Source organism: Mastacembelus armatus, chromosome 15 (assembly GCF_900324485.2).
Source record: "Mastacembelus armatus chromosome 15, fMasArm1.2, whole genome shotgun sequence".
Taxonomy (NCBI): domain Eukaryota; kingdom Metazoa; phylum Chordata; class Actinopteri; order Synbranchiformes; family Mastacembelidae; genus Mastacembelus; species Mastacembelus armatus.
The window spans coordinates 14,727,164-14,753,802 of NC_046647.1; the positions used below are offsets into that span (position 1 = coordinate 14,727,164).

Below are 26,639 nucleotides of genomic sequence, written 5' to 3' on the forward strand. Positions count from 1 at the left end.
GTTATAGCACAGCATCCGGGTTGACAGTCCAGTGATTTCTCCACATAGGAAGAGCAGTGGCTGATGCTGCATCACCTGACAGCACAGCCCAGCCATGTCGTCCAATGAGACTGCACTTTCTCGGCCAAACTCACAGACGAGCAGTTGATGGAGCTGCTGAAGATAAAACGAAGAAGTGTCCAAAAAGATTGTTATTATGGGTGATGTAATGTGAGAAGAAATGTAAAATTAAACTAACAAAAAATAAATAAATAATTCAGTTTCACTGAAAAAATAAATAATAAATAAATAAAAGCTGTGTGTCCAAACCCTCAGCTTTACTACAAAATACTAGGGTCTAGATAATATGATAACCACTGGACAACATCAGGCATTGCTCCAGTTTTTCTTCCTGACAAGTAACGATAACACACAAATAAACTCGGGTTAGATTGTATTATTCCAATTTAAATGAGAAATGACTTTTACACGCGTCTTTATTATTAATACCTGATAGCTATTCTTTTTCATAATAAACTGATTGTTCAATGTGAAAAATGTCCATCGTTATTTCTTAAAAATTGCTCTTAATGAACAACAGTGACAATCCAAAGATTTTGTGAAACTAGCAAATATTTATAATGATTTCATTTTTTATTTTATTTTATTATTTATTTAGCTTATTGCTATTTTAGCTTACAACATAAGGAAACTGTAATGTATAGGGAGTAACTAGAGGCATATTTTTGCCCTTGAGCCCCAAACGAGCCCTATCTAACAATGCTCTGAGGACAGCACCAAAATGAATATATATAATAAATTGTTTTAGTCACATCTACACAATCTGTCAAAATCAACCAAATAAAACAAACATTACGAGCAACAACAACAAACACTTTTGTGTCAGAATTTAATGCTAAATAAGTTACCGTCACAACAGCGATAACATCCATGTAACATCGCCCTCTACGGTCTCACTGCGCGACAGGCACAGACTGTGGTATAACACCGGCCTCGAGGGGGCGCGGTAACATCCGGATTTCTCTTCTTTGTTGGTGCTCTTGCCATGTTTGCGGAAGTTTGGTTGTAGCATAAATTAGAGACCTGTCAGATTTTCTTTATGTGCTGCAGCTTCTTTTTATGATCTAAAATGAATCTACCAAAGGGACCAGATTCTCTGTGCTTCGACAAGGATGTTTTTATGAAGGTGAGACGTTACGTTTGTCAAACAGCTAACGTTAGCGCATTCTATTGATGTAGCTAGCCGTAGCTGCTAGCTAGTCGACTCATTCTGAGTCTTTTTTCTTTAAGGTTAGTTTGTTATTGAATATTTAATCGACTTACTGAGAAACAGTCTTGTTGGAAGAAATACAGAGATAATTTACTAAAGTAAAAGTACAAATACCACAGTGTAGTAACATTGTGGTACACGTAAAAGTCTGAATTCATATGTGTTTACTTAAGTAAATGTACAAGCGAATTTTGCAGCCAAATTTACTTGACGTACCAAAAGTAATAGTACTCTCACATTAATGTATTTTTTATTATTGGGTTGTAATCATTTATGGATTATTGTGTTTATTAACCCAGTGTTGCAGCTGGTATAGGTGGAGCTAATGTTAATGACTTTATATACTTTTCATTTGAAGTACTCTACATTCTGTTGGGTGGCTTGTGAATTTCCTACGGAGGATCAATAAAGTTTTATGAATATACTGTATTTTGTTTTATATGTCTAATTCCAAAAAGTAACTAGTATCTAAAGTTACAAAAAAATGCAATGCAGTAAAATTACAATATTTTCCTCTGAAATGTAGTGTAGTCAAAATATGAAATAGCAGAAAAAGGAAATACTCAAGTAAAGTAAAGTAGGTGTCGGAATTTGTCTTTTTGTTTTCTTGTAGCTAAGCTGTTTTTGTCTCCTCATTCTTTGAGACAACTTGTCTGTCCATGTATGTGGACGCCATCGTGTGCATGGCTGACTAGCAAGTGGTGTTATCTAAAAGTGCCTGTGTCCTTGTGGTCTGTCTGCAGGATGACTTCGATGTTGACCAGTTTGTGGCTGAGTGTCGGAAGCAGGTGCAGCTAGAGGAGATGAGAGAGGACCTTGAGCTCTACTATAAGCTGCTGAAAACAGCCATGGTAGAGCTCATCAACAAGGACTATGCAGACTTTGTTAACCTGTCCACCAACCTGGTCAGTTTTTGTTAATATTGCCAATTTTGTTATATTTTTCTGTTTAAAAAAAACATAAGTCGATTGGGTCAGTTCAATTCAATTTTACCATACTTGAGTATGCGCTTGACAGATTAAAGCACACCACAGAGTTTCAATTATATAAAGCACTTCTGTTATTGTGAGGGTAGACTGCTTACATATCTTGTCCCTCATGTCAGGTGGGGATGGACAAAGCCCTCAATCAGCTTTCTGTGCCATTGGGACAGTTAAGAGAGGAGGTTATGGTATGTGCTGTCATTGTGTATACAGTAAGTCTCCATTCATTTCTGCCACAGTCTTTATGCATGTTGTTGGTTGTTGTGTGTTGCAGAGCCTGCAGTCCTGTGTTAACGAGGTGATTCAGGCTATAGACAACCAGCTTTCCAAACAGGAAGATCTGCAGAAAAAAAAGGTTTGACTCCTGTTTGATTATTACGTGATCATGTATTGTTTTTCACCATTAAATGTATTCTGTGATCCTTTAAAAATGCTCTGTGACAATGTGACATGGCATGCCCATGCCAAATTGTTAACTTAATGCTGTTTCATCTTATTTGGTCCTATATTATTTTGTAGTAGTACTAGATTTGAAAGAAAACATGGGCAAAGGTGGACAGGTGTTCACTCAGGATGAACTCAATAAATGATCTTCTTTGTTTTTGTATCACCACCCATCAGGTGTGTGTATTAAGGCTAATTCAGGTAGTGCGCTCAGTGGAGAAGATTGAGAAGATCCTCCACTCACAGAACTCAAAGGAATCCAGCTCTCTGGAAATCAGCAGGTAGGTAACTGAGGATATCTGCACTGTGACAACGACAGTGTTGACACAAAGCACTGCAGCAGGATTGGAAGCAGTATTTCAACTTACCAGATGTTGAGTTTGATCATTGCAGGAGCATAGTACTAAGTTTTTGTGTCTGCATGTCTGTCTATGTACAGTCCTTTGTTAGCAGGTCAGATCCTGGAGAGGATAGCTACAGAATTCAACCAGCTGCAGTTCCATGCTGTACAGAGCAAAGGCATGCCCCTACTGGACAAAGTCAGACCTGTAAGTGTCAGAGAGCAAATAAATCAATATTTAATCAATTAGTCAATTAATCTGTCTGGCAGTTTTGTCAGTGCATTAATGTCATTGTAATTATTTGACAAAGATAATCAGCTTCTGTGCAGTCATTTTGTTAAATGCTGAGAGCACCTCTCTAACATTAAAGAGTCAGTGCTACCATTTGGACTGTGTAAATCTCTAATCTATTGGGTCCTAGCAGTCACATTGATCCAAATTGGCTTGGACTGTGTGTTTTCTGGAATATACTGTCTTAGTAAAATTTTTGATAGTTTTTTTAATAGTGTAGTTTTATCCTCTGCCAGCGTATCGCAGGGATCACATCCATGCTGCAGCAGTCTCTAGAGGGCCTGTTGATTGAGGGTCTGCAAACATCCAATGTGGACATGGTGCGTCACTGTCTGAGGACATACGCCACCATAGACAAGACTCGTGATGCTGAAGCCTTGGTAGGACAGGTGCTGGTAAAACCATACATGGACCAGGTAACCATGCCACATTTTTACGTACTATAGATTGGAGGGTGTCTCTACTTTTTTTTTCAAGACATGTTTTGTCTTAGATGAAATGTGTTAAGTTGGTTAATCATTTGTAATTGGCTGTATATTTACCTAAAAAACAAGCAGAGTGGCAGCCTCATTAGTTCACAATTAATACAGCAAGAGACTATTGAATATTGACTGAATATTGAAGGGCAACAAATACTGTATATACTGCTTTAATAAACTATATGCTTAAATCACCTGTCTTGCCTTTAGGTGATAGTAGAAGAGGTGGTGAAGTCTAATTCGAATGGTCTTCAATTGATGTACTCTAGACTGTTGGAGTTTGTTCCTCATCACTGTCGACTTCTAAGAGAAGTGACTGGAGGAGCCATATCCAGGTATTGATGTTAACAATTAAGGCAAATGAATCAAAAGCAGTTTTGAAAAGCAAATAGTCTTCTTTCAAGTGCAAAGCTGTTCCATTCAGAATATTGATGAGGCCGTGTGATCCTCACTTTGATATTTATATGTTTTGTGTTACTGATATGTTTAGTTACTCTGCACCAAAAACAACAACTGTTTGTGTTTCAAAAACAAGAACTACTACTCCTAAATTGTACACATATGGTGAATCAGTTACTAAAGCAGTCCCCAGTGTGGAGCAGTTTTTGGCATGCTGTTAATGTGCTCATGTTCCCTCTTTCCTCAGCGACAAAGCTGACATAGTTCCAGGTTATGATTTTCTGGTGAACTCTGTGTGGCCAGAGATAATCAGAGCGATAGAGGAGAGGTTGGCCTACCTCTTCAACCCTGGAAACCCAGACATATTCTATGAGGTACTGCCACATTGACTCAAGTGGTGTGTTTCTGTGTGTGTGTGTTTGCTTTGTAAAGATTTTGCATATTGTATTCAGTCGGTGTTAGATTGTGTGGTTTCACCTGTTATGTGAATGTTTTCTGTCAATTCTGTGTTTTCTGTAGCGTTACAGCGTGAGTATGGAGTTTGTGCGGAAATTTGAGCGTCAGTGCAGCTCGCAGGGCAGTGTGAAGAGGCTGAGAGTTCATCCCTCATACACCAGCTTCCACAACAAATGGAACCTGCCTGTCTATTTTCAACTAAGGTGCGTGTTACTACAATACGATCCGTTCTCTACCTATGATAGCCTGTCGGCTACACTGGGGGTTATGTATGGGACTATTTCTTTGTCAGTCACAATAATTTCTACAGAAATCCTGCCGTTACTGTGAGGTTATGGAACTACCAATGGACTTGGGAGTCACTACACCCAGCCAAGAATTAGTCTCACACACAGCCCCCAGTAAACTGTTAATGGTATCGATCTTCTCAGCATAAAAGCAAACGAGTGTATTATCTTCAAGTTAAAAGATGCTTCGTTTAGAATGAAACTTTACACAATTTGTATTTCGATATAGAGCAGAGTAGTAAATTAAAAGCTGAATGGACGTGGTCATACGTCAGTGAAGGTGTAATTTCTGTGCAGCATGTATTTTGAAGGAGTGACTGATCTTGCTGTAAGGACACGAGAGACGAGCTTTGAACAAGCTGCCTGTTAGTATTTCTTGAAAACAAGCAGAAAGTTGGCAGATGTTCAAAAAGGTCAACTAATCCTGTTTTTGTAGGAATCTGAAAAATTGCTTATGGGTGTGAATTTTACACAGAATAATGAGAGGAAGCAAAGTGTAAGCTGGGAATGCTTGTCAGAAGATTACTGAACAGAGCCCATAAACATGACACTGGACCTTGACTGAAAGGCCATCGATCTGTGTGAAAAAGTACCGAAGTTATGTACTTTTTGTCCATGCCCTCCCACCCCTACATTTGCACCCACACGATAAAGTGTACTCATCATTGCACATCAAGACAAACATTAGGGCCTCGTTTCACAATACAACCCAACACAACCCAGGTATCTGAGGAGACTGTTTTTCTGGAAAGTCCATTGTTTCCTAAACAGTGTTGTTTTACATCATGAGCATGAGCATCATGCTTATCAGAACTGATGCAAGAAATAAGCTGACAGTTTGGTCTTTGTTTTTCAGGTACAAGGAAATAGCAGGGAGTTTAGAGAATGCCATAAGTGATGGACTAGAGGCAGCAACAGGTAGGAATTTATTCTCTCTCGTCAACTCCAGTGTATGCCTAATATTTTACCTGCACTAACGGTGTGTGTGCCTGTTCATGTGCAGCTGGCAGTGCATACCACCTGCAGGTATCTGAGGTGTTGTGGTCCTGTCTAGTGAGGTGCTGGTCAGACAGGGTCTACCTGTCACCTCTGACCCATCGTTTCTGGAAGCTCACACTGCAGCTCTACTCACGATACGCAAAGTTTCTCGAGGAGGTAAATTTAAATAAACTACAGAAAGACAAACTATTTTGAAAATTTCTTAGAAGAACAACAAACCAAGGAAGCTTGGCTAATTTGTTCTTGTTCCTCATCCTGATTTGTGCCTGCACAGGTGTTGACTAAGACTCCACCCACTGAGGTGAGCAAAGAGCCATCCAGGCCTCTGCCGAGCTCAGCCTCCTCCACCTCCAGCCGCACATCAATGGATGAAGGTGGCAGTGAGAGTGGGAGTCCTGCCTCCCTGTCCACTAAACAGCTGGTCTACATTGCTGCTGACATCCAAAAGCTACAGGAACAGGTGCAAACACACAAACTACCTTCCCCACAGTTTTATGTTAGTGAGTGTCCCTTGCTGAGAATTATATAAAAGTTAATTTAATGTTTTAGTTCTCCAGTTTTCTCTTAATCATTTTTACACTGACGGTTGGCTCATCTTTCTCTTAGATTCCAGAGTTGTCAGAGATGGTCAGACAGCGTTTAGAAGCCATCGGATTCAAAAACTTTACTGTTATAAAAGGTAAGCTTCCCATTTAGTGCCCATAGATATTATTTTAGCTTTTAACTTTCTTTGCAGTGATTACTTGGTCTTATCAGTAACTTTTGTGAGTAGATCAGGAACACTTTGGATTTCTTTGCAGTTTTTTGGCATTACCTTTCATCGGTGCTTATATAATAGGTGCATAGAGGACACAGGGACATGCAATCATAAATAACAAAGTCCAGTGATGTTCAAAAAATGCAAAAATTTAAAACTCCAACAAGCTTTTCAGCAAGAAATCTTAATCAACAGAGTAGTAATCACAAAATATCATCATTCCTTGACTCTAACACAAAGGTAGCTCAGACTATGTGTTTATTTTTATACACTTACTAGTGTTTTTTTGTATGTTAGATGCTCTAGAAGATTCCAAGGCTTGTCTGTCAAGTAGTGTTCCTACTCTGAATACCAGGATGACCCAGCATCTGACTGACCGCTCCTGTCGTTTCCTGAAGAGTGCCTCTGAGGTTCCTCGACTGTACCGCAGGACTAATAAAGTGAGCTGCAAACATGTACAACATACATGTTTCTCGTATGTTTCATTATTATTACTATTATGAACTCAATAATATTTCAGTAAAAGTCTTGGTAAACTATGAAGAGTTTCCTTTGTGAAAATTTGACAAGAAATATCAGGTCTACTTATTTTAATAAGATGACCTTGTGCCAAGAGTTTCCTGTCAAAACATGCTTATTCTTATTCCTTTTAAATCATCCACTAATCATCTCCTCACTGTATTACGACATTAACTAATGAACTATTTTAATAGTTAGAGAGGAATTTAAGATGGGATCTATTGTAATAGGACAGTTTGAACATGATTTCAACAGCAAAAAGAAACCCTCCAAAAAAGGAGATGTATGTATTTTTGGCACAAACAAATAGAAAATCTGAGCTTCTACTTACTTTGTGTGTAGGAACTGCCAGTGCGTGCATCGGCGTACATGGACAATGCTTTACGTCCGTTACATCAGTTGCTGACCGACTCCACAGGTCTGGTCACCCCTTCTACAGCACAGGAGTGGCTGCGAGTTGCACTGTCTGAATGCACACAGAGGTAAAGTTAACACACGTAAAAGTTGCATTTTTATCTTTCCATCTGCAAACCACAAAGTTTGTTTCACACTTTCATTTTCTGTCTTTCTTGCCCTCAGGTACCATGAGACCATCTCAGAGGTGCTGAGCTCAGTGAGAAAGATGGAGGAGAGTCTGAAACGACTGAAGCAAGCCAGAAAGGGTGCGGCCTTGACTACCACGGCAGGAGCAAATGGTGGACCCACAGACGATAGCAAGATCCGTCTTCAACTGGCACTGGATGTGGAATACCTTGGGGAACAGGTGGGTTGTGTCTGAGAAGTGTAGAAACATATGCATGCAGACACACTTGAACATGTGACCTAAAAAAGCCTGTATTGTACACAAATACTGCTGCTGAAGTTACAAACTGAAATACGTTGATTACACTGCTTTGTGTTCTTACGTGTCTTAGATCCAGAAGATGGGACTTCAGCCAAATGACATCTCCATGTTCTCCTGTCTTATGGACCTTGTGAAAGAGGCTCGGGAGCTTGCTGAACAGAACCAGTAAAAAGTTTAGTCTTTTGAACAATGCTGCATTCATTCTCATGTTTCTTATTGACTTGTGAAGTTAAAAAATAAATGTCCCAGTCTAGGCCAAAGTCATGGTCTGGTAATAGGTCATAATGACAGGGCACGAAGAAAGTAGGAACAGAAGTAACACTGAAATCTTGTTTCAGAAGTGTTAGTTCTGTAGTTGTACAAAAACATCTCCGTTTGATGCAGACTAGGAGCCGCAGTGCACAAACATTTCAACAGCAGAGACCTCTAGCAGAGCAGCTACAGTGCTGTCTGTGGATCATTGTAGGCTCTGCATGGTACCCTGCTCATCGAAGGTTTTCACAGAAACGGATTCCAGATGCTGGTCATATGCACTGCTGTGATTTTACTTTGGTCAGAAAGTTATAAAGAGAGAAACAATATTTATGTAATATCTGCTGCTTGGTAAGGAGCCATCTCAAAGAAGTCTGTTAGTGTGTAACTTTTTTCTTAAAATCAGAGCTGTGTGGTATAATAAGGTTAATGTGATTAACTTGGGAATAAAAGAATGAACTTTGGATACAGTGTTGACTTTGTGTTTTAATACAAACGTTTATACAACATACATAAATTACTAGATGATTGATTGATTTTTAACAAGGCATTGTTAAACCTTAGTTACAGAATTTAAAAAAAATTAGACTGCTCAAATATTACAGATTTGGGTTTTGTAAAAGGTAAATATAAAATTGCTCTTAATGTCTACTCATGAAGTTTGTGCTAAACTGTATTATATTAGTAATTAGTAGAAGTTTGTTAAGAAATCCATATTTATGCACAAATATATGAAGCAAGATTTTGGAAACAGGACAAAAACTACATATGTGCATCTGTGAAGCACTGGGACAATAATGATGTTTCAAAACGATCTGAAATCCTGACGGAAAATGATGAAAAACAATGACAGTTAAAATACTGGAAAACATTTAATTTCAGCAATCAATAAATCATAAAAAACAAACTTACAACATACAATGCATTTATCATTCATTGTCTGTACATTCTCTACCAAAAAATACTGTACAGAACTTAATTATAATACATTTTACAGAAAAAAATAGGATTTGCTTGAAATTAGGTTGCTTGAAAACACCTTGTAGTAAGAGATTTTTATAAATACTGAAAAGGATCCCTGGTGATCCTTTAGTTTCTGTATCAATCAACAAGTAACTACAACATCATTGGATGTTGATGGATTTGTCTTCAGCAGGGTTTTGGTTCGTTCCTCATGTATGTGGCCATTTTGTCAGCTGAAAAACAAGGATATGACCTAAATGAGATGTCTGTTTGATGACTGATTTCAGCCCCTGCAGAAACATAAGCTATAGGCAATAAAATACAAATGGATCTGGTATGACATTTTTCATGTCAGAGGTTTTTGTTGGTTTCAACTACTACATAACTCTAGAGTGCAGGATTGGTGATTTTGCCGAGCATAAAGATGGCATTTGAATTTCCTTCTGTGACAGAAAAGAAGAAAGGCCTGTTGATGGACAGTTTAAGAGGGATGCCCGCTTGCTGCATCCTGTCTTGATGTCCTGCTCTTTCCTCTGACATCTCAAACACCACCTTATTGAGTGCCTGACAGGAGACAGAGAGATCTGTTAATGATTCAAACATGCACAGTGAGTTGATTTTATACTGTGACAAGCTGACCATCTGTCTAGTTCACCTTGTCTATAGTGAAGCGCTTGTGGTTGCTTAGTTGGCTGAACTCAGCCTCAGAGCCCAACAATTTGTCCTCGATTTCTGGACTCATGCTGGTCAGCAGGTCACGCAGATCCGTCACAGAAGACATAGAGAATTTTGGCAGTGACAGCTCCAGCAGCCTGAGCAGGTAAAGAGGAAAGATATTTAAAAACGTAAGTTAAAAATTATTTGCAAATTTTCACAGTAGTTGGGAATGAACTAGTTGCTTTAGCACAGGAACAAATCACATGAAGGAATTAAAAATGGATGAAAAACAGGCAGATGACATTTTGACAAAAGCACAATCCTCACCCTTCCTGGAGGTTCTGGTTCCAGTCTGTAATACTTTCAGTGTTCAGCTTAGACTCCAGTTCATGGAGACTGGGCCCGTCATGAGGCAGGACCAGCAACATTTTGAACTGTTTGCTCAGAGGCAGCTTCACAACAGTGCACCGCCTCACCTTTATATTAAGAAAAAATAAATAAAAAATATTACAGAATCAGCTGGTCATGCAAGTTCATTCTCACACCTCACCTAAAAATAGAGGTCAAATACCCAAAATGAGCCAACAAATCAACATTGAAAACCATACTGTTGAATTAACATTTACCTCATCCTTTGTGTAGTTGTAGTGACCTGTGTGGGTCATCAGTGGCACCATCACTGTGGTTGTTTCATCCACATGAAACTCCTGTAAGGAGGTTTTCTCTGGGTCAAAGGTTGCCTTCCAGTTTCCTTAATAGACACAACCAAAGAACACATCAATCAACAACATGGTTCAGGAGTTCATGACTAAATGTCGTTACTTGTAGGATTTCAGGTTGTCAACATCTGGGTCGATGCATAGTCAGATCTATATGCTGGTTTAACGCCCTGGCAGGATGAAAGGGTGAAGTCTGAATATGTGGCATCTTGACTATAAATTAGGAATCTCAATCTGTGTAGACAGACCTTCAAAATAGAAGGACGACAGGAACAGAAAGTTGCTGCTGGAGTTCACATCTTTGAAGATGCTCTTCACCTCCCCCTCTGATGTCTTCTCGACAAAGCTGTTCACCAGCTGCTCTGCCTCCTGAGGTTTGGAGAAGTCCACACTGCGGATGAATGATGAGTCTGAGAAGTCCTGTGTGCCTTGAATGAAGTCCTTGGATAGCCGAGTGTCCCGTCGAGTGAAAGCCCAGATCAGGGTAGCGACTTCAACGTTGGCTTTGTCATCCACCAGAGAGTTTATGCTCTGCAGGGTTTTGAGAATTTTGTGTCCGTCCACTAGGGACACACAGTCCTCCAGGTCAGTGCCACGGCTCAGGCCCAGAAGAAACTGGAAAGATGAGAGTGAATTGGGAAATATTTACTTATTTGTGTTAAAGTAAATAACATTCTAATCAGATAATTGCTTAGGATAGTATTAAAACAGCAAACAATCAGCAGGGTCTGCTTGCCGAAAAAAAATACTTTTGAGCTATCGCTGCAGAAAGAACAGATCAAAAGCAAAGACCTGGAAGAAGCTTGCTGTCGTCTTGGAGGCTCCCAGGTACAAAGTAACAAGGGATCCAAACGTGTTGACCGGAGAGAGCAGAGTGTTGGTGCCCTTCTGTGAGCTGCTAAAAGCCTTGAACATCCTCAGGCCCAGAGCGTTTGACAACTCTGCCAGAACCACCATCCTCTCTGAGGTGGTGTTCTGCCTCTGTGTGTTCAGTTTTGATAGGTTCCTGCTGTCTGGTGTCAGGACTTCAATATCAAGGGGCACCACAGGAAACGTCTCCTGGGGCTTGCTCACTGGGGTCTGCAGGTCCTCACAGGTGGCATTCGTGAAAGCAAACAGGGAGAAGGGGTGAATGTAGACGCGGTTGGCTTGACTTCCTGAGAAGCAGTAGCTTAGTAGGAGAACCACAAGAGGTGACCACAACCTCTGCATTTTACCTTTCGTTGGTAGACACGTGAAACTGATTCCTTCTGTGGAGGGAGATGGATATTTTTAGTTTAAAAAGAATGAAATATAACATCATCATCAAAAATCTGCCTGAGTTTCTGTCACTGGCAGAAACATTGCATGTACAGTACATGCCTTTGCGTGTTATTACCCTCTTCAACAGAGGTCACTCCGTAGATAATCAAGATGCATCTGCATGCAACCTATATGTGTTTACTGACTAGAATAAGACATAAGGCATTCTCCAGCAGTCATCAAACAAATTTAGATGATCAATAGTGAGAATATATTAACACAAAACTCACACTTTGATATGAAAATACAATCCTTGTAACGAACAGCTGGCTGTACTTATGTTGTAATGAAGGCAGTGAAGAAATAAATATATCTAAACCGAACAAAACTGAAAATATTCTCTCTCCTATAGAAACACTTTGGGCACATTAACCTGATGTCTCTGAGTGTGCTCTTATGCTAAAACAGGACTTTATTCTTTGAGTTGCACACAGAAATATGGACTGATGGACCATTGGAGGAGGTGAGCAAACACTAGATTTTCCTGTTTGGACATGTAGCATGATATGGCCTTTGCCTCCTGATCAATCAAACCAGTGCACTCCAGTTTTCTTACACATCCAACTCACCTGTGTATCGGATGAATCAGCGTCAGAGGAAAAAAAACAAACAGATTTAAGATGTTTTCTGTCAAATACTAATGCTGACAGGTTTGATGACATATTTGAGTGATGATTGGATTCTTGATAACCTCGTCTGCAAGCAGCAACTTTACAGAAATGTCTTGTAATATTCGGTCTGTATGATATAGCGAGTGTAACTGAGATGTTTTTTCTCCTTTTAGAACCATTTTCTAGTTTTGAAGAATGTAGTGAAATAATCCCATCCATCCAAACTCAAACAGGTCCCCACATATCTGACAAGTTTAGATTCACTGTACTACACAATCAAAAGGAAACTACAGAGAGAATGTTCAGGTTGCTCTTACCTTGTGTGCCTCCTGTTGCTGAGTGAGATCCTGACTCTGCTGCTCCTTTACTTTAATCCAGTTGTGCGGCTCCCACTCTGGTTACTGATTAGCTAAAGCAGCATTGAGCTGCTTATAGAGAAAAGGGATGACCCAGTGTTGACTTTGGGAGAGTGATGCAAGCATATCCTGGAGGGGGGTTAGCTTCCACATAGGACGGGTGGGAAGCTGGGGGACAGCCGGGTTTGTTCGTATTTGCCAGGTTTTGACGTCGACTTACTGAGATATCATCATATTGTGCATGTTTATTTGTGACACAGCAGTAGTGCTGCTGATGAATTACGCATGTTCTTACTCATTTTTCGCAAGATAGGCAAACAAATATTACTAAACAAATCTGTACAAGAAATGAGTAAGAAACAAAACATAATAATGGCCCAATGACAGTAACTCTCAGGACATTTACTTACAGTACTGTGCAAACGTTTTAGGGAAATAAAAATACACAGGGTATTCTTTTAATGTAAATTACATAAATAGTTTTTCATTTATCAATTAACGTCATACAAAGGCCATTCTTCTCTGAAAATAGTTCACTATGAACTCTAGTGGGTTCTTTATGGGCTTGTTGTCCTGCAAAATGGACTGCATAATGAACCTGGGATCAATCAGACAATCTTAAGATCAATCTTACCTCTTCTTTCATGCTGCTATCAATCTGTTAACAGACAGATAAATAACCCAACATGTCTTTTGAAAAGCACAAGCACCTTTCAAATGTTCTTTATGGGTAGGTCAACATGGTTATTAAACAATATAGTCTGTTATTAAGTAGGTGACATCTGTGTAAACCGTGTATTGGGGACAATCCTTTACACACACCTGATTCAACAGGGCAGGGTAAACTAGATTTTCTCATCAAAAGTGTTTTACAGCCCTGCTTTTATAGCTGATAACTGGAACTTACAGGAAGAGTGTGTAAAGCAAAAATGGAAACTAAGTGAAATGGATTGCCAACTCATGTTAACAATTTAAAATTAATAATGCCATTCCTGCATTTTTGTTTTTTGTTTCTCATCAACTAATACAATATCCGACTAACCTAAGGTATATAGGTAGTGATTGCAATAAACCAAATAAAAGGTTAAGGAATTACAAAAATAATTGCCAAATTTTCTGACAGGGATATGGATGGAAATCTATAAAACAGCTGTTCTGCACCAAAGTGGTGGACTGATCTTACCACCCCATTAGCCACAGTACACAATTACTGTAGCAGATGTTAAGGTACACATCTAAGATAATCAGAGTGGGTGTTTTATTATTTGCTCTTTTGATAGTTCTGCATTTTAGGCAAACACATCCCATAACTAGAGGTTTGTGTAGTCTTGATAGTTAACCAAGTGTGTGTTTCTCATGCATCATGCCTGAGATGTAATTTATTACCATCACATCTGACGTCAGAAAGTTTATGGCCTTGATACATCAAAGTATCTAAGTAAGCTGCTGTACATATAAACTGTCATGTTCGCCATCAAGTTAGAAGGTGAACACATTCACTATGTGGACTCTGTTGGTTCTTTGCAGCGTGATCGCTACGCCTGGGGTGCGAGGTATAGTCCTCTGTTTTCTTACTGTTTTTCATTATTTGTAGGGCATTAATGCCAACAATCAACTGAGCATTAGTTGGAAAAGATTCAGTATGTATTTTTTTTTTTTTATGTTCAGTTTTTATGACAGGATTTTTAACTTTTGTTAGTGTTGTTGCCACTGGGCTTTAAGAGCATGTGTACTTTATGTGATCTTTGTTGATTATTTGTCTCACAATCCACCAGGTGCTGATCGTCTGACCACTGAAGAAATGACTCCAGTATCATCAGATTCTCCACGTAAATATTTACCACAAAATTAAAACAGAATACTGTCACTCTATAGTATTATTAGTTGCATCTACATGTCTTAATTTGATTTGTGGTTGGTTTCAGACGGTTTTATCCAACATTTTCAGCATATTAAAGATGAAAAGATAACTAATGCATCTTTGATCAGAATCACAAAATGTGTCTGTCTTTTTCAAATCTAATTTCTGCTTTATTTTTAGATTCATCATTTCTTCATGGAACAAACACACAGGATTCTTCTGTACAAGGTAAAGAAAAACTACCAAAAGAAGCCTAATATCTGTATATGTTTTATATATATTTTATATAGAGTATCTACATTATTAACACTATTAACTAACAGTGATGACTTATAATCGCCAATGACTGTGCTCCAATACCTCAGAATATGATTCATATCTGTGATTATTAATACACATCAGCAACGTAATGACACAAAACTATTGTAAAAGGTCAGTTTTGTGTCATTACTGAACATGTTTATTGTAGATTAAAAAAATAAGTGGTTTAAACTTTTCCCAACCCATTGTAATTGAACATATGGGCTAGTGGTAGCAAACACAATTTGCCTCTACAATGTTATTTATTTCAATAAATGTTTCTTCCTTGCTTGGTTGCATTCTCCATTACTGTATTTCATTTCGTCATTTATTGTTATTCCACTGTTTAGGGGTCTGTGGTGGAAACCTGTACGGCAGCAGCGGCAGTTTTTACAGCCCTAATTATCCGAACATGTACCCAATGAATGCAGACTGCACATGGTATATTGCTCCAGGCAGGCAGATTGTGCAGCTGGACATCTTTGATGTAAAGTAAGCAAAGAAGCTACAACTACACAAGGCCTCTGCTTCACTAACTACTGTTGCTATATTATTTATCTGTGGCTTAATATTAAACCTTTTTGTTCTTTTGTGTGTATCACAGCATTGAGAATCACCCAACCTGTGGTTTTGATGCCATTTATGTCTATGATGGCTCCAGTACTAGTAGCAGGCTCCTGGGGAAGGTGTGTGGCACAAACAGCAGCACCTTCTACTCCACTGGTGCATATTTGACTGTGCGCTTCAAGAGTGATAGTGTCAGTAGCTATTCAGGATTTTATGCTTCCTACAAAGTGGTGGGTAAGTCACTTTAATCAGTATCAAGATATTTTACACAATATGTAAGATGCTTCATAAGATAATTTACAATATAATCCAATAAGGACGACAACAAATAATTACAACCCAAGACTGCCCTAAACTCTTGTTTTGTCTTTTTCTCCTGCAGCTGGAGGTTTCTGTCAATATAACTGTGGCTACCATGTTGGAATCTGCTCCTGCACTTCAAGCTGTGGCTCCAGAGGGAACTGTTGCCCAGGATATGAAGGTCAGCCATGGTGGAGACTAACCAAGTATAATTTTGAGTATTTCTATTTGTACAATATGACATTAATTGACCACATTAATTTGAAAATTATGCTTTCATATAAAAACATACAAGTTTACAAGATGATCTTAGAGGCCCTCAGATTTATATAGGGACTCAGTGGAGGGGGCCCAGACCATAGGTTGGGAACTGCTGGAATAAATTATATAACAGCAAATAAAGTCGTAGTCAAACTAACACAAACTCAACCAACTACAATATTTAAATATTTAAAATCTTAAAATATTGCTCTTTGGATTAATTCATCAATATTAATAATATGTGACAGTATATCAAACAAGTACCTGTAAATATGTATTCACTTTTAACTGTAATGCAATATTTTTACATGGTTTTGTATTTTTACCCAAGTAAAATATCTGAATACTATCTACACTACACCACAAGAACATGCTGGAGCAGTAAAATGACCTGAGTATAATGAAAACAAGCATCAAAAGATGGAGTGATGCTCATATATCAAATAATCTAATCTCTATGTCATATAGATTACTGCTTGTCCACGTCTGCACCAGTAACAGGTAAATGAATGACTCCAATTCAAAGTTCCATGCATTCTTATTTGAGGTAAACCTGCTATAAAGTAACTGTTGTCTCCAAGCTCAGCCCTCATGTGTTCACCAATGCGGCCAGCACCTGGGAAGCTGTTCCTGCACAAGCTCTTGTCAATACTATGGCAACTGTTGCTTTGACTACTACTGTAAGTGCCAAGTCTAACAATTCAATAGTACTGACAGACACTGCATCTCTCTCCCGCTAAAGGGATAACTGTCAAATTCCTCAGTGCTTATGTAAGTGCCCAGCAATGTTCACGCTTCACCGGCCTCACCATCTCGCCACCGTAGAACCCTTTTTACTGGAGGACGAGAGGAGGAGCAGAACAGGAGTGAAGAGTGTAAAATCTGTTATTCTCATCTTTATTTTAGATCATTGTCTAGCAACATCTGTAGGACCACAAACCTCATGTCGTGACCACTGTGGCCAGCACCTGGGAAGCTGCTCCTGCTCAAGCTCTTGTCAGTACTATGGCAACTGTTGCTATGACTACAACTGTAAGTGCCAAGCCTAACAAATCAACAGTATTAACAGGCTCCGCAAACCTTTTTGTGCTGGAGCAATCAGTCAAATTCCAGTGTATCGCTGTACTGAGAATGAAACATAACATGGCCCATTTTGTTTAAGGCTGCATTACAAGATATTGTGCAGTAACATAATAACCACCACATTCTTCTTTTTCTATCTCATAGATTATTGCCCAAGAACTACCATGACCTCTGGAGTCACAGGTATAAAATCCCTTCAAACGACAGCATGTTTATATCATATGTAAATGTTCTGTAATCTAATGTCACCGTCAACCTGTGTCCCCCAGATCAGACCTCATGTCGCTACAATTGTGGTACACACCTGGGAAGCTGCTCCTGCTCAAGCTCTTGTCAATACTATGGCAACTGTTGCTATGACTACTACTGTAAGTGCCAAGTCTAACAAATCAACAGTATTAACAGGCTCTGCAAACCTTTTCTTGCTGCAGCACTCCCCTGCTGAAAGAATAAGTCTGTCACATTCCACCAACATGCTGTGATATTATCTTTTGTTCACAGTTGCAGAATAAACAGCAGATGTTCCATAATGTCTGTTTTACACAGTAAGAAGGGATTGTGAAATAGAGTAACTATTTGATTTTATTGTCTGCCATGTAGCTGTTTGCCATTGGACCACTGACAACCCTGTCACATCCGGCACAGGTATGAAAGCCTCTTAACAACCTATAAGCGAAAGAATAAAACACATGAATTGCTGAAATGTTTTTTAAACCGACGTGTTTTTCAGCTTGGCTTTCGTGCCGATACAACTGCGGCTGGGACCTGGGAAGCTGCTCCTGCTCAAGGTCTTGTCAATACAATGGAAACTGTTGTCCTGACTACTACTGTAAGTATCATGTCCCACAAAGCTCAGCAGAAAAACAGCTGCACATTATGATCATGATTTCTGCAGGAAATGCACATGGAAATGCATACTCCGTACTCCATTTTTCTGCTTCATAAGGGAATTTACTTTTTATTATCCAGCACTTGTACACATGTACAGTGATATTGATTGGCCTGCTTTCCTCTAAATATAATATACTTTCTGAAGGATGATGGGCCAGGACACGGAGTGAGAAAGTTAAGTAAGAGGAAAAAGTAGAATGATTTAATAGAAAGGAAATAAGGACAAAATTTCTTTAATAAATGGAAATACTGAAGCTGTTGCAATGAATTATGATGAATATTATGCTATTTAAAGCACCACCACACTAAGAGTTTCTACCCAACTAATACCAAAACCAATGTTTTTGTTTTTCAAACAGCCTACTGCTCAAACATGACATCAATAACAACTTCAGGTAGGGTCCCCAATGTGCAAAATGAGCATGCTGCTAAGATATTGTTTGTTGCAGTAACACTTAATGACCTATTGCAGCACCCTGTGGAGGCTCGCTGTTTGGCTCTGGCACCTTCTCAAGCCCAAACCACCCCAACTCTTACAACAACAATGCCTACTGTGTCTGGCAGCTCAGAGTTCCATATGACCAAAAAATCGTCTTGACATTCACATACCTGCAGTGAGTGAAGCATAGACTGCTTTTTAGAGATCATTAGTGAAAGTGAGAAGTATTTTAATATAAATTACACATGGAAACGTGATGAGAGAAATGTCATAGAGCTCAGAATATTGTTAATTTGTGCCAAAAATCAAACTATCCTCTAAACTGATAATCATCAAGGATGAACTGGGACTGTTGATTTTTCATCATCTCTTTAAACATCAGGTTGGAGAATTGCTGTTCCTGTGACTACATTGCAGTCTATGATGGCCCCAGCGTTAATTCACGATATCTTGGGAAAGTGTGCAACAGTTTGAACTCTTTCTACTCCTCCTCTAACTACATGACCGTGCTCTTCCGAACTGATGGTTCTGTGGTCGGCCGAGGGTTCACCGCTGAGTTCATTGGCTCTTTGCCACCAAGCTCAGGTACAACTATTATAGAGCTAATCGTGGCTATAAGACATCATTTGATTTTATTAAACGTGTGATAGATACCTTTGTGGACCGACTTAGCTCCTGTCAAAGCACTGTACACTATCTGCTATGAAAGTAAAAGTTAAAGTTTGAAATGAAGTCAGAAGAAATAACCGTGATGCTGTCATTCAGGTATCTCAGAAAAAGTTGTGGTTGTACTTAGATGCACAAAATTTCAACAAGCTAAGATGATGACTATGACAGTATTTTAGCATGTAATGTTTACCATGTTGACAATCTTAATTAATTAGGCTAAGAATACAGCTGGGGCTGATGGGAATCAGGCCAAACGTTGATTTGCTTAATGAAAAAGGAGATTTACTACAGTTCATCCTGACAGGGGACAATCATCTCTGTACCAGATTTCATGACAATCTATCCAACAGTCAGGACAATTTACTCATAGTGGCTCTAGAGGAATAATCTGAGAATCACCACAGTTAGACTTTATGCTCTGGGGATTATCAGTGTCCTTCCAACATTTCATTGCAATCCTTCTGGTGGTTGCTGAAATATTTCAGTGATGGACCAACCTTGGAACTTAAACTTACACTAACATAAACATCGTATAATCTTATAGCATCATCTTAGAAGTAATTTAAGCTGATGTCAACATGGTCCTTTGTCAGGTCGAGTGGACTGTAACTCTGAGAAGATGAACATTGTGATTGAGAAGTCTTACCTGAACTCTCTTGGCTATGACGGAACTGCTCTGTATCTGGATGACCCAAACTGCAGACCACAGGTTTCCAGATACCAGGTGATCTTCAGCTTCCCCATTAACAACTGTAGCAACGTTCAAAAGGTAAACAACACATCTTCTGGAAAACAACAAACAGTACTTTATAATAATTCTCTACATAGATGCAGATGTCAACTGCATTATTTATTCATCTTCTACCTCAAACAGTTTGAGAATGGCAGCGTTGTCTACACCAACACCATCCAAGCCTACACCTCCAACTATGGAGAGATCACACGCCAGTCTCACTTTAAGATAAAAGTGGGCTGTCATATGGCCCAGGACTCAGTGGCGCAGATTTTGTACCTCACCGAACATCGTGGTAACAGCAGCATTATAGGCACAGGCAGTTTCAATACCAGCATGGCTTTTTACACGTCTAGCAGCTTCTACTATAAGGTGTGTTTGGGTAATAAAAAAAGCAACTTGGTGTTCAGAAAAACCCATTTGTAAATGTTTAAATGTGATGCTGATATTTATACTCTCAGGTCACTCAAGTCCCATATGAGGTCACACTCAACCAGAACTTGTACGTCCAAGTAGACCTGGGAGCGGATGACAGCACCCTGGTCCTCTTCCTTGACACCTGCATGGCCTCGCCATCACCCTATGATTTCCAGAGCAGATCTTACTACCTGGTCCGTAGCGGGTAAGACAAAGAATGTGCCAGGCTTCATTACACCCACATGCAGATTAGAATTATTAGCCTGCAGGGAATTCCTGTGCTTATTGTCTACATACAAACAGTTGATATTTTTGCTAAAGGAAAACATCTGAATAGTTCTATCACTTTCCAATATTTTTTAAATATTTGGAGGATACAGGCTTTTCTTTGGGTTAACATAATAGTTTGTGTTCTTTACATGTTGATAGTACCTGCACTGTCCAGAAACACTATTTTGTTTCACCTTCAGATGTCCAATGGACAACACCTACCAGGCCTACATCACCGGCACCCGCTCCTATGCCCGTTTCACTTTTAGGGCCTTCCAGTTTCTTCGGGCCAAAGACTCAGTGTACATTCGGTGCAAGGTGCTGATATGCCCAGCCTCTGACTACAATTCTCGCTGCCGCCGTGGCTGCAGCAAACGTAAGGTCAGAGACCTGGGGTCACAACACGACAGCCAAACTCTGGTTCTGGGTCCCATCCAACTCAAAGGTCTACCATTTGTACCTGTTTGTGATTGATGAGTTATGTCAGGTTAACGATAAGAAAAGTCATTACATTAAACGACATTTTGCTGTTTCTCTTTGCCAGACCCTGAAAAAAAGGAAGAGGAGGACAAGGCTTAACTTGAAGCTGCAATTAGCTGCTGCAATCATCTTTACAAATCATTTCAGCCATTCTGTTCATTTAACTGAATTATACTCACCATTTCTCTCTTTATTGAATCACCTGATTAAAAGCATCACTAAAACACAATCTGTGTTTGTGTATTTCATTTTGTTATACTCTGAAAAGATCATTAAATACTCATAAAAATATCACTTTTCTTGATTTCTCTTCTGAAATACAAAAATGGAAAAATGGCAAACAAAAGACAAAGCACTGCTCAGTTAGAAAACACTTTACTTATAAATTAGTTTGATTAATCCATCTCACATTAAAATGATGTGCCATCCCAGAGGGAGGAGAGTGATCGCCACCAGGCTTCAACATTCATCATTACCTATAAACCTACAAGACACTGAGAGAACATAAGGCAGTCATTACGATATGCCCCTATTACTGGTGAACATGGTGACTAGGAGGTGGTCCTAAAAACAGTAACTATGTTCTCCACATATGTTGCTAAGCAACAGACAACAGTACCAAAGACAAATAACAATCTTGCTAAATTCTGACTGTAATATGATTTAGGTTTTTTGACACTGAACAGCTATCCAACCACTCAGAATACAATAGTAAATATTCAGTAAATATTCAGAAAAACACTGGGATCCAAATGATAAATGGGGATTCTCAGTGTGTGTTATCACAAAGGCTAAAGCATGGCACCCCGAGTGCTACGTGGCAATTCTGAAAAAGTGCTCACATTAAACACACGACTTGGTGACTTTGTCCTAAACATTGAGATACTGGATGTCAAAGTGACTTCATACATTATCAAATCCTTTTAACAAAATGAATGATGTTACCGTGATGCTGGTCTAGGAAGGGCACTGTTAGGAGGAAACTGAAAACAAGAATGACAAAACTAAGTTTAAAAATTTTGTTTAGCTGGCTGACCAAAAACCACTGATACAAGGTTTGGCCAGCTTTTACTGTGGATGCCACCCATACACTAAAGCTGGCATTGATTGATTCTAAAGTTTCTTAGCAGCATTCATTGAGCAGAATTTTGGCATAAAAATCATGGCTACCATAGAAAACAACAATGGCCAAACGTGTTTTCTAAGGTTCTGGACCTATCCAGTGGATACTGTAATAAAATCTAAGGATCTTTAAAGTAACAGTCCTCTATATCTTCAACACACAGCAAAGTGACTATGTCAGGCACTGCAAAAAATAGTAATGCACCAAGCACTGAAATAACTTCAACAAGGCATAAGTAAGACTACTCAGAGCCAACAGTGACTCCTGTGTAAGTATCATCAGAGCCATCTTTAGTTATAGCTCCAGGAGTGTTGAGAATTTATTTGCGTGGACCACTCAGATGTTTATTTTAAAGCTGGATTTTCTATAGGAACATCCTAACTAGACTACTGCGTAAGAACCAGTCTGCTGTGTTAACAGGCCATCTCTCTGACTCTCTCTCAACTCTGGCAGGCACAGGTGAGCTTTTTTCCCCATAAAATTATGTTGTAAATAATGTTACACACCTTTGTATAAGAAAGGAGGTTGATATTTTTTTGATTTATGACAGAAAGTGAAAGTTAGTCCCTCTACCACCACAAATAAATTCTCATCCTGTCAAAAACACTGATCATCCTGTTATAATACACTTGAAATGGGCACCTTTAATTATCCATTTGAATGTTGACATTCTCCTGTATACATACAACTTTAAAAGGCTAGGCTACATCAAGGCCAAGTAAAATACCAATAAATAAAACTACTATGGAATTAATAAAACAAAACTGTCCGTAATAAGTTGTTTCCTCACTCATCAATCACTTGTGCTGCCCACGGGCAAAGTGGCACGCAAAATCATATTTGCTCTTGCACTTGTGGCCACAGATGTTACACTGGAATGGGTTCTCATAGCCATGGCAGCCCATGTGGATGGTGTAGAGGATGTTGTCTGGAAAGTAGATGTCACAGTGCTGGCAGTGGTGCAGCATATGGGGGTCCTGGAGTGGGGCAGATAGGCCTGGGGCTGGTGTACTGGGTTGGCTGTTGGAATTACTAGGTGTACTGGTTCTCCCACTGTGCTCACTGCAGGGTCCCCCTCCTGGGCTACAATTGCTATGGGTAGGAGCCCGGGGCTCTGGGGTGACTGGCGAAGAGGAGGAGGCAAGGGCCATGCTGGCTGTAACAGCCACTGGAGCTGTGGCAGGGTGGGGCTGCTGGATGAGGAAGGGCTTCTCATCGACAATAGACTCCGCTCCAGGAGACATGGGAGGTTGGGTCTGAGCCTGGGACTCTGAAGGGAGGCTGGCCAACTGACCTGCCAGAGTGGACAGCTGGTTCAGGGGGTTATCCATGACCATATCATGGTGATGGTGATTCTGATTTGTGGAGAGCCCCTCCTCGACTGCTCGACTCTGATTATCATAGGTCTCCTGATGTAGGTGGGGCAGCTCATGAGAGAAGTCATTCACATTGTCAGCCTTGTGCACCACCATAGAAGGGGGGCTGAAATTGATGAGGAGCCGGCGTCCATAGCCCAGTGAGTTGGCCTTCTTTTGTAAAACACTCAGCATCTTCTTATGGGAAAGTGACCGAGCACCTTTCATCGGTAGGAGTTTGTGCCGTCTGCGGCGATGGTGCGACAAGTTGCTGCGATCACTGCAGCGGAAGGAGCACAGCTCACATTTATAAGGTTTCTCGCCTGTGTGTGATCGCATGTGGGCCTCAAGGTGGCGCTCATAGGCCGAGGCAAATGGGCAGAGGTGGCAACGGTGAGGTTTCTCCCCTGTCGAAGTGAGGAAAACAGGCTAAATACCGTGACCCATCCTTGGCAGTGTTATCCCCTGGAAATTTGCTAGTAACACTTACCTGTGTGAATTCGGATGTGCTCAATGAGTCGCGCTGTGCCTCTGGTGGCATAGTTGCAGTAGCGGCACTTAAGCTTGCCATCATAGGTCCTCTCAAAACCATCCACCAGGATCCCTGAGCTGTCCTCCAGTGACATGTCCACTGAGGAGTGATCCAGTCCGTTCTGACTGCAGTCTGCAGGAACATTAGCAAGACTTGTACTTTATACGAAGAAACACACCACACAAAGTCTGAAAATACTTTACAGCCTAGGCTAAGAAAAGATTAAGCCTTAAAATTTTTATGAATGCCAAAGCTGCTTTTAATTCACCGGTGCAGCTGACATTCCAGTTGATTACAAAATAACAACTCCAAAAATGTTGTTTCATGTTGAAGTTGCACCGAACTCAGGAAAATGATTTACAAACTAATTTATCACAGACTTCCCAAAGGATCGTGTGGAAAAGACTGACAATGTATTGATAAATAATACGAAAAATGTCAGCTGGTAAGCTAAAAAGAGCCGTCAACCCACACCAAACCCACACACCAGCTGTATGAGGAGCAGCTGTAAACAGGACTTGGATGATGGAGGTACCTGCTGGCAGCTCGTCTGCCTCCTTGACACCACTGACAGAGCCTGAAATCATGTTGACATGTTGAGTCTGCTGGCTCAGATACTCCTGGAAATCCTTCACAAAGTCCAGCGTGTCCGGCTTTTCCTCACCCATTGAAAGAAAGGGATGCAAATGTCCAGCACTAAAAAGACGTTTTGATATCCGTTAGTGTGGTGGCCACGATTACTGAACAGCAAATACATCCGGTCAGAAAATGAAGTATGCAACTTAAACATTACATACATACACATCTAACTAGATATGGAAAGTAGCACTACCATTACTGCTGGCTGTCTGTTTCAAAGAAACATACTTACCTCTTCGAAGATAACTTGCTGGTAAAATATAAATATAAATGTCTTTGTTTGGTTGAAGAGCCGTTTTGTGGCTCTCCAGACACAAAGACGGGATAAAGCTGGAAATTGGTGATCGACAAGCAGGAAATCGGGGCGATCCGATGTCTGGCCGGTCGCTGTTACACGCCGCTCCTCATCGTCATGTTGTTACCAGAGCTACGTACGCTGCGTTAGCCACACAGCTAACCTTAGCTTAGCATGTCTCTAATTACCGGTATCTGGTCGACACGGTCATTTATTACATCATCTGGACGCGTTTGAGTGAATCGTCGAGAGTGCTGCTAAACTTAAAAGTCTTCTTTCCGTCGACACAGCGCTACGATAAAGACGAAAACACAAGCTACTAAAGAAAAACAATAAACCAGTGTCAGGGGTCAAAGTTCAATTGAGTGCATCGGTGAAAATCGTCCCGCCACAAACACAAATGGGCGCGTTTAAAGGTTCCCACCAACGAAGCTGTGGTTTGCTCAAAATAAAATACAGTTGTCCACAAGCAAAATGATGTTATTCAGCATTCATAAAGTATAATATTAATCGACAAGATCTGAATATGTTACCTCATTTTAAAATTTTCCAGTTTAAAATACAAAAAAAAAAACAAAAAACAAATAGAAAAAAACCCTAATTTACTTGACAAAACAGAATCTTTTATTTTTTAAAATTAGAATCAAAGTCTTGAATGAGGGCAATTGAATTTTGTTTTGTTAAAAATGTGTTAAAAATCTTGTTTTGAAATACCATTTTCTTAGTAATTGGAAAAATGCTAATCAGATTTCAATAATTTTTCAAAAATGTGCCTTTCAGTATTAAAACCTTCAACAATGCATATTGGCATTTTTTATGGGCCTATGTTTGTGGAAACATCAATCTCATGCCATTAGCCAATAAAGTTAACTGATAGCATGTTCATTCACATCCATGACATGACACACTTTCAGATGTGCAGCTTGAAATTGTGTGCAAGTGGCAAAGGAGGCACAACAACTGCATTAGCCTACTTTGAAAAGGTATTGACTCATTCAACTTTTATCACAATCAATAATTTACCAGTACGCTCTTGGTGAAGATCGCATTGCCCCATGTGTGTCAGAGTTTTAGGAAAAACCAATGAGGAGAAGATGATAAATGACCAGGTTGTGTGAGGTTACTGTAGGCCTATCCTTTTACTACTACAACTGCTACCATCAGACCAATAGTATTACAACAGTAATGTGATCATGATGCCTGTGAACTCTTTAACAATGGTGGAAGATGTAGCTATTGAGATCCTTTGCCTAAGTAAAAGTAGTCTATAAATACCATAATATAACAATACTGTTACAAGTTTAAAAAAAAGTCTAGCCAGTTAAAATTTTTAATTAAGCAAAACTACAAAAGTACAAGTAGCCAAATCTACAAGTACAAGTAGTCAATATCATATCTCACATGAATGTATTTTATATTATTTGATCATATTTATGGATGCATTATTGTATGCATGAATTTGTTATTAAAGCAGGTGGAACTAATGTAAACTGAC

At 39.6% G+C, this 26,639-nt stretch overlaps 5 protein-coding genes across 5 annotated transcripts; 3 read left to right on the forward strand and 2 right to left on the reverse strand.

The window, feature by feature from the left end:
• Window positions 1-1,044: 1,044 nt before the first annotated feature.
• On the forward strand, window positions 1,045-8,785 carry cog2 (component of oligomeric golgi complex 2). Its single transcript, XM_026310238.1, has 18 exons — window positions 1,045-1,186; window positions 2,014-2,175; window positions 2,376-2,441; window positions 2,528-2,608; window positions 2,875-2,978; window positions 3,137-3,245; window positions 3,566-3,745; window positions 4,019-4,143; window positions 4,455-4,581; window positions 4,727-4,866; window positions 5,807-5,868; window positions 5,954-6,105; window positions 6,224-6,409; window positions 6,556-6,628; window positions 7,004-7,146; window positions 7,568-7,707; window positions 7,805-7,988; window positions 8,140-8,785. Exons 1-18 carry the CDS (start codon window positions 1,130-1,132, stop codon window positions 8,236-8,238), a joined length of 2,190 nt encoding a protein of 729 aa, XP_026166023.1. The 5' UTR covers window positions 1,045-1,129; the 3' UTR covers window positions 8,239-8,785.
• A 395-nt stretch (window positions 8,786-9,180) lies between these two features.
• Window positions 9,181-13,449, reverse strand: agt (angiotensinogen). The gene is made up of 7 exons (XM_026309489.2): window positions 12,891-13,449; window positions 11,453-11,877; window positions 10,909-11,275; window positions 10,568-10,692; window positions 10,269-10,417; window positions 9,940-10,096; window positions 9,181-9,848 (listed from the first exon to the last, which is right to left on the reverse strand). The coding sequence occupies exons 2-7, from the start codon at window positions 11,870-11,872 to the stop codon at window positions 9,672-9,674; spliced, it is 1,395 nt and encodes a 464-aa protein (XP_026165274.1). The 5' UTR covers window positions 11,873-11,877; window positions 12,891-13,449; the 3' UTR covers window positions 9,181-9,671.
• Window positions 13,450-15,147: 1,698 nt separating this feature from the next.
• Window positions 15,148-16,915, forward strand: LOC113132001 (membrane frizzled-related protein-like). Its single transcript, XM_026309798.2, has 5 exons — window positions 15,148-15,582; window positions 15,695-15,891; window positions 16,040-16,138; window positions 16,687-16,719; window positions 16,800-16,915. The coding sequence occupies exons 1-5, from the start codon at window positions 15,347-15,349 to the stop codon at window positions 16,913-16,915; spliced, it is 681 nt and encodes a 226-aa protein (XP_026165583.1). The 5' UTR covers window positions 15,148-15,346.
• Window positions 16,916-17,452: 537 nt separating this feature from the next.
• On the forward strand, window positions 17,453-21,419 carry cuzd1.1 (CUB and zona pellucida-like domains 1, tandem duplicate 1). Its single transcript, XM_026309612.2, has 12 exons — window positions 17,453-17,484; window positions 17,571-17,669; window positions 17,902-17,946; window positions 18,032-18,130; window positions 18,552-18,587; window positions 18,665-18,806; window positions 19,014-19,216; window positions 19,894-20,069; window positions 20,175-20,405; window positions 20,495-20,655; window positions 20,921-21,165; window positions 21,265-21,419. The coding sequence occupies exons 1-12, from the start codon at window positions 17,466-17,468 to the stop codon at window positions 21,297-21,299; spliced, it is 1,491 nt and encodes a 496-aa protein (XP_026165397.1). The 5' UTR covers window positions 17,453-17,465; the 3' UTR covers window positions 21,300-21,419.
• Window positions 21,420-21,559: 140 nt separating this feature from the next.
• Window positions 21,560-25,648, reverse strand: ikzf5 (IKAROS family zinc finger 5). The gene is made up of 4 exons (XM_026309972.2): window positions 25,082-25,648; window positions 24,746-24,906; window positions 24,169-24,342; window positions 21,560-24,085 (listed from the first exon to the last, which is right to left on the reverse strand). The coding sequence occupies exons 2-4, from the start codon at window positions 24,876-24,878 to the stop codon at window positions 23,121-23,123; spliced, it is 1,272 nt and encodes a 423-aa protein (XP_026165757.1). The 5' UTR covers window positions 24,879-24,906; window positions 25,082-25,648; the 3' UTR covers window positions 21,560-23,120.
• Window positions 25,649-26,639: the final 991 nt, after the last annotated feature.